The following is a 7,817-nucleotide window of genomic DNA, read 5'->3' as shown; positions in this document are numbered from 1 at the left end:
CCAGCGAGCCTGCCGAGGTGCCTGTTGACGGGCAGACCAACGGGGTTCTCGATGCCTAGATAATTCGTGCAGTAGGAGATGCACTCTTCGGTCAGAAAGCCCCTGGCTATGCTTCCCTCTGGACGTGACATGTTGCGAACGTATCCTTTGATGACACCATTCATCCTTTCGAACGGCATCATGCTGTGCAGGAACGTCGGCCCGAGTTGGATGATATCGTCCACGATATGGACCAGCAGATGCACCATAACGTCGAAGAATGCGGGCGGGAAGTACATCTCAAGCTCGCATAGTATCACCACGATCTCTTCCTGTAGCCTTCTGAGTTGCCTCACGCCAACAGACTTCCGAGAGATGACGTCAAAAAAGTTGCATAGGCCAAATAGCGTTTCACGGACGTGCGCGTCCATGATCCCACGGATTGCAACTAGAAGTATCTGCGTCATCAGCACGTGACAGTCGTGAGACTTCATCCCGCTGAACTTCAGCTTCGCTAGGTCTAGGTATCTGCTTATCTTCCCCGCGTAACCGTAAGGAAGTTTTACTCCTACGAGGCAGGTGAAAAACTGCTCGATCTCCTCCTGACTTAGAGTGAAGCACGCGGGAGGGTAGTCATTTCCAGTCTTCTTGGCCTTTTTGCCTTTGCGACGACTTTCCGTGTCCTGCTTCGCCTCATCATCATCATCATATATAGCGTGAAGCTCCTGCCTGATGCCCATTGATTTCAAGTCTGCCCTTGCTTTCGGCCCATCTTTGGTCCTCTCTGGCATGTTGAGCAGGGTACCAAGAAGACTCTCGCACACGTTCTTCGTGATATGCATGACATCAAGGCTGTGAGGCACACGGTGGATCTTCCAGTACGGCAAGTCCCAGAAAACAGACCTCGTTTTCCATACCTTCAGCAGCGGCTCTGGCGCCTTTCGCTTCTTTCCCGGCTCTGGCGCCTTTTGCTTCTTTCCCGGCAGTGGGCAGTATTTCCAATTTTTCAACAGCTCGTCTATTTCCTCGCCGCTCCTCGTACGCGGGCGTCCTCGGGGTTCGGTTTCACCATCGAATAGATCCTTGCGTTTTCTCCACGGGTCATCGTCGCGAAGCCACCTTCGATGTCCCATGAACACGGTTTTCGAAGACCCGGGATCTCTATCTAGCTGGCGATACGTTGTGTCATCCATGCACCTGACGCATCCAGAAAATCCGTGGACCACCTGCCCCGCGACATATCCGTAACCGAGATAGTCGTGCACCGTCGTGAGCAGCGCGGCTCTCATAGGGAAATATTCTTTCTCTGCGGCGTCCCACGTATTGGCTGGCGTTTTCCACATCGTGTCAAGCTCCTCTTTCAGCAGCCCCAGATACAGATTGATGTCGTTCCCTGGTTGTTTCGGTCCTTCGATTAGCATACTCATGTGAATGTACTTCCTCTTCATGCACAACCAGGGGGAAGGTTGTACATCCACACAAACACAGGCCAGGTGCTATGTGTGCTTCTCTGGCTGCCAAACGGATTGACTCCATCGGTGCTCGCGCCCAGCACGATGTTCCTTGGATCGTTCCCAAATTCTAGGTCTTCGAAGTTCAACGCTTGCCACTGGCTCGCATCCTTAGGGTGACTCAGCATCTTGTCTTTTTTATCTATCTCCGGATCATTTGCGTCATCTTCTCGCTTCTTCTCCTCCCAATCCGCGTGCCAACGTAGGAGCTTTGCTACCTTAGGGTCCGCGAAATACCGCTGCAGACGAGGAGTGATCGGAAAGTACCACACCACTTTTCGAGGAGCTTTCTTCCTCTTCTTGTATCGAGTGACGCCGCACACCGGACATATGGTAGACTCCGCGTGCTCGTCCCGATAAATGATGCAATTGTTCATGCACACATGGTATTTCACGTGCGGTAAATCCAGAGGACACACGATTTTCTTCGCCTCCTCCAAACTGGTCGGGCACTTGTTCCCCTTGGGAAGACGTTCGTGCCAGAATGACATGTTCTCGTCGAAGCATGCGTCGGTCATTTTGTGTTTTACCTTCATCTCCAGAGCCATGAGCGTTACTTTCAGGCGGGTATCCTCGGGCCTGCATCCTTCATACAATGGAGTAACCGCGTCTAACTCAAGTTGATCCATCTTGGCTTTCTCTCGGGCGGCAGCTCTTGCGTTATCCGTCTGCTTGAGAAGCAGCTCTTGAATATGAGGGTCCTGCACCCAGCCCATCGATGGTCCAGCGTCGTCTGCTCCGCCGGCATCATCATCTTCATGATCATGCCCGCCGTCTGCTCCGGCATCTTCCTCATCATCATGTCCTGCATCTTCTACATGATGACTGTGTACAGCATCACCGTCGTGATCATCTCCTGGGGATTCTTCGTCTTCTCGCCCGCCCGAGCCGCGGTGGTTGTTTTGCTGCCCTTCCTCATTTCTTGCCCGGCCCCCATGGACGACTTCGTAGTCATCTTCATCACCTTGCCACCGATAGCCATCCATGAAACCACGCAAGAGCAGGTGGTCCCGCACCTGCCAGGATTCCGGGTCCGCAATAAGGCTCTTCAGCTTGCATCTTCGACACGAACATCTTATCTCCGTCTCGTTCTTTTGAAGCATCTCGGCCTTCGCGGACCTCAAAAACCTATTCACGATGCCTTCGGTCATCATGCGGACCATGGTCGCCTGCGGGGTAGAGCAAAACGATATTTTAGAACCAAGAAAAAATTTGGCATGACTTTCCCTAAAAATAGGACAAAAAAGAATGCTTAATGCCAAAATTCTCGCCGAAACGGAAATGAATCAACATTCCGGCAAAATATTGGCAACTATCGCATTTCAAATACCGGTACACCTCCAAACACAAACACATATGCAACACCACAAACATATGCAACACCACGAACATACATAGATCTAGCTAGGCCATAAAAAGTGCATGTGCACATTGTTGTAGGGAGAACAACATAAATATAGCTTCCCCCCTTACTTACCTATCAAAACAAGGTAATTTAACCACTTAAATTGAATGAATATATGGTGGAAATGAGGTGAAAAAGAGGAGGCACCCGAGACAAGGAGGAGGTGGAGAGAATGAAGTGGGGAGAAAGTGAGTGTGGGTAGGAGAGGCTGTCCAAAATATCTTGTTGCTGCCCACTTACTAATGGCGCACCAACACTAAATGCGCCATTAGTAATCCAGGTTACTAATGGCGCACCTTCTGGTGGTGCGCCATTAGTATGTTTGGACAGGCGCACTAGTTAAAAAAAATTGATACTAATGGCGCACCCTGGGCCTGGTGCGCCATTACTAGTTACAACTAGTAATGGCGCACTGTGTCTGGATGCGCCATTAGTATGTTTGGACAGGCGCACTAGTTAAAAATAATAATAATTTGATACTAATGGCGCACCCTGGGACAGGTGCGCCATTACTAGTTACAACTAGTAATGGCGCAGTGTGTCTGGATACGCCATTAGTATGTTTGGACAGGCGCACTAGTTAAAAAAAAATTTTGATACTAATGGCGCACCCTGGGCCAGGTGCGCCATTACTAGTTACAACTAGTAATGGCGCACTGTGTCTGGATGCGCCATTAGTATGTTTGGACAGGCGCACTAGTTAAATTTTTTTTTTTGATACTAATGGCGCACCCTGCGCCTGGTGCGCCATTAGTAGTTTCAACTCTAATGGCGTATCAGAAGGTGGTGCGCCATTAGTATATACTAATGGCGCACCGCTTGTCTGGTGCGCCATTAGTGTCAATCCCATCTATAGCGCTTTTTCTAGTAGTGAAGGGTGCAGCCAGGGAGGAGAGGTGCCTTCCCCCTTTAGGACTCTCCCTTTATCTTATCTCTTGGCGCATGGGCCTCTTGGGGCTGGTTCCCTTGGCCCATATAGGCCAAGGCGCACCCCCCACAGCCCATGTGGCCCCCCCGGGGCTGGTGGACCCCTTGGTGGACCCCCGGACCCCTTTCGGCACTCCCGGTACAATACCGATAAAGTGCGAAACTTTTCCGGCGACCAAAATAAGACTTCCCATATATAAATCTTTACCTCCGGACCATTCCGGAACTCCTCGTGACGTCCGGGATCTCATCCGGGACTCCGAACAACTTTCGGGTTACCGCATACTAATATCTCTACAACCCTAGCGTCACCGAACCTTAAGTGTGTAGACCCTACGGGTTCGGGAGACACGCAGACATGACCGAGACGACTCTCCGGTCAATAACCAACAGCGGGATCTGGATACCCATGTTGGCTCCCACATGCTCCTCGATGATCTCATCGGATGAACCACGATGTCGAGGATTCAATCAATCCCGTATACAATTCCCTTTGTCTATCGGTATGGTACTTGCCCGAGATTCGATCGTCGGTATCCCGATACCTTGTTCAATCTCGTTACCGGCAAGTCTCTTTACTCGTTCCGTAACTCACATCATCCCGTGATCAACTCCTTGGTCACATTGTGCACATTATGATGATGTCCTACCGAGTGGGCCCAGAGATACCTCTCCGTTTACACGGAGTGACAAATCCCAGTCTCGATTCGTGCCAACCCAACAGACACTTTCGGAGATACCTGTAGTGCACCTTTATAGTCACCCAGTTACGTTGTGACGTTTGGTACACCCAAAGCATTCCTACGGTATCCGGGAGTTGCACAATCTCATGGTCTAAGGAAATGATACTTGACATTAGAAAAGCTCTGAGCAAACGAACTACACGATCTTGTGCTAGGCTTAGGATTGGGGTCTTGTCCATCACATCATTCTCCTAATGATGTGATCCCGTTATCAACGACATCCAATGTCCATGGTCAGGAAACCGTAACCATCTATTGATCAACGAGCTAGTCAACTAGAGGCTTACTAGGGACATGGTGTTGTCTATGTATCCACACATGTATCTGAGTTTCCTATCAATACAATTCTAGCATGGATAATAAACGATTTATCATGAACAAGGAAATATAATAATAACCTATTTATTATTGCCTCTAGGGCATATTTCCAACAAGCGGCCGGGCGATGTTCGTCGGAGGACTGCCGCGCGCGAGGGGCGACGGTGACTAGAGGGAGACGGAGGAAGCCGCCGCGGCGCGGGATAGGCCAGGGAAGCGTCGGAACGGTCGCCGGAATAATAGGGTGACGCGGGCGGCGGCGCCGCCGTTGCTGGATGGGGTAGGTGGAGTTGCAAGCGAGCGCTCGAGAGTCCAGCGCGCGGGAGCGGGCGCAGCAAATAAGTGGCGCGCGATGACGTTTCGGCCCGTGCGTTGAATTAGATATGCGCCGCGCGCGGTTTTTGCGCCTCCGCTGGAGCGCTCGGAGCGGTAGCGCGCGCGCAAAAACACTAATTTTTCAGCGCGGCGCTTATATAGGCGCGACTGTTGGAGATGCTCTTAGCGTAGTCGAGTGGCTGGTTCCGCTTGTTTAGAGGACGAGGTTATGATTTCGATCCCTCCTATTTTTCTTATTTTCCCAGGATTTTTACCTGACGCACGCTCAGATAGTAAGTGGCCTCGCGCCTGATGGGCCAACCCAGTTAAGCACCGTATCCCCGCTCGGTACCTAGTTTCTAAAAAAACAGAGGTGATATACTTTTATAATGACCATCGTGTTCTCTATTATGAAAAGGTACGGGGTAATCTCAACCATTAATGTGTTTAGGGGGTCTACCAAAGTAGACGTGTTTTTTATGCTTTAGTTGGTTCTTTTCTATTTTATGCTTTAGTTGATTCGATAGCCAATTAAAACGATAAAAGGTTTCCCCGCTTTATATTATAAAGCAACGACCGATAGCCAATTAAAATGTTCAGGAGCTTGCTAGAATCCCATGATTTGCTTGTAAAATTTCACGGAGCTGAAGGTGTTTCATTGCCAAATGTAGGACCAAGAGGAGATCATATATACATTGGCCTCTGATTATGGTAAATGAATTTAATTTATTACTATTGTTTTTGAAAATTCAATCTGGACATCATATACATCCGTAAAATGGCAACTGAACCCACCGACGGATGAGCAAAGTACAATCTACCTATTTGAGTATTTGAATCGCAGTTCTAGAGATAAGCACCCAGTTTAGAAATTAGAACAGGACCATTCCCATTAAATTTTGAGTTTTACTCAAATCACACAAATACAGCTTCAAATTTTGCACCACCCACAATCACAAGCACAGCATATGGCTAATATCAACACATGAAAAGAAAAACGCACACGCGCATATCCAAACTGCCACACTAATCCGTCTTCCCGATCAGAAGTTCAGAACCCCACGGCCATGGCGCTGACAAGCACCGCAGCTCCAATGGCCACGAGATGGGCCCCACGGCTGCTCTTGTAGGCTCCACTGTCGTAGGGGCTGTTGTCCACCAGCGGCTGGCTGCCGAACCCTGCCACTCCCGCGACACCACCGGCCGCCGTCGCCGCTTCACCATGTCCTGCAACGTCCCCGACGCCACCGAAGGCTCCTGTCCCGGCGCCCGGTGCGATCCCGTAGCCGTCGCCGAAGGGCCTGGCCCCCGCGGCAACACCTCCTACCGTCGGCGCAATGCCGTAGCCGTCGCCCAAGCCACCTGCCCCCGGGCCAACTCCTCCGGCGCCTCCTGCCCCCGGTGCAATGCCGTAGCCGTCGCCCAAGCCACCTGCCCCTGGGGCAACACCTCCGACTCCTCCTGCCGCCGGTGCAATGCCATAGCCGTCGCCCAAGCCACCTGCTCCGGCCCCTGGAACAACTCCGTCCCCGAGCTCCGCCGCCTGCGGCAGCTCGGCCGCGTGGCCGTTGCCGCCCTGCACCTGGCCAAACGGCAGATTGCTGCTGTGCGCGCCGATGGGCTCGGCGAAGGTCGGCAGCGCGGCCGCAAGGCCCGGTGACCCCGGCGCGCCGCAGTGCTGCGCGTGGCGCGGCTCGTCGCTGGCCCGCCACGCGAGCTCGCCGTTCTTGTCGCGGACGCGCATGTCGCCGTCGTCCACGAGCTCGAGCGTCTGCAGGAAGTTGGTCCCGTCGGTGTTGGTCTCGCCGTGCCACACCTCCTCGCTGCCGTCGAACACCTCCAGCCCGTGCCACGAGAAGAGCAGGGTGCACGTGTTCACCGTGCTCACCGGCCGGCACTCCGACTCCCACGCGCTCGCGCCCCCGGCAGCGCCGCCTCCTTCACCGCCCTCGGCCGCTTTGCCGCTACCGGCCATCACCTCGACGTAGCAAAAGTCAGCGCCGAGCCCGCCGGCGCCCGGCGCGGTGTGGGTGCGCACGAAGTAGGCCGCGTACTTGCCGGACGGAGACGTGAGGAACAGAACGGGCGGGCCGGCATGCCCGCCCGGCGGGATGCTAGCCAGGATCTGCTGCTTGGACACGCGCTCGATCGTGCCGGTCGGCACCGTGGCCGCCGCGAGGGAGCAGGAGAGGAGTAGGAGGACGGCTATGGAAGGCAGGAACTTCATGGCTGGCTGGCTAGCGGCTTCTCGTATCTTTTGTGTGCTTGCTGCTGCTCTGTGGTTGTGCATGGTGTGGCATGATGAGGTGCGTACATATAGTTAGGGTGGTGATGGAGTAGGAGATGGCGAGTGGTTAGAGAGGACATGGATGGAGTTGGTAGTACATCACCCGTTCCAATACTAGGGTGCACAAGCAGGGGAGTGGTGAGGCACCTGGGTTAGAATAGTTGGGGCATGGGAGCCAGCCACAAGCATCTGGCTTCACTTTTTTGCTGTGTCAAGTGGTTAGTATGATTGCCGATTGGGTCAGACTTGAGATGGAGTGAATGTTGTATCTTTCTAAAAGAGACGGGTCTATTTTATCCGATCCAAAATAAGTATCACAGCTTTAAACTACG

At 52.6% G+C, this 7,817-nt stretch overlaps 1 protein-coding gene across 1 annotated transcript; it reads right to left on the bottom strand.

Moving 5' to 3' along the window:
* Positions 1 to 6,090: 6,090 nt before the first annotated feature.
* Positions 6,091 to 7,508, bottom strand: LOC109760401 (uncharacterized). The gene has a single exon (XM_020319233.4). It carries the CDS (start codon positions 7,486 to 7,488, stop codon positions 6,250 to 6,252), a length of 1,239 nt encoding a protein of 412 aa, XP_020174822.2. The 5' UTR covers positions 7,489 to 7,508; the 3' UTR covers positions 6,091 to 6,249.
* Between the last annotated feature and the right edge of the window lie 309 nt (positions 7,509 to 7,817).

The sequence above is a fragment of the Aegilops tauschii genome, chromosome 5, assembly GCF_002575655.3.
Source record: "Aegilops tauschii subsp. strangulata cultivar AL8/78 chromosome 5, Aet v6.0, whole genome shotgun sequence".
Lineage (NCBI taxonomy): Eukaryota > Viridiplantae > Streptophyta > Magnoliopsida > Poales > Poaceae > Aegilops > Aegilops tauschii.
The sequence above is the reverse complement of the archived record's forward strand: the minus strand, read 5'-3'. Positions and strand labels throughout refer to the sequence as shown.

Bases quoted from the DNA above. Each gene is read 5' to 3' on its own strand.
- LOC109760401 (XM_020319233.4), bottom strand. From the start codon at position 7,488: ATGCACAACCACAGAGCAGCAGCAAGCACACAAAAGATACGAGAAGCC.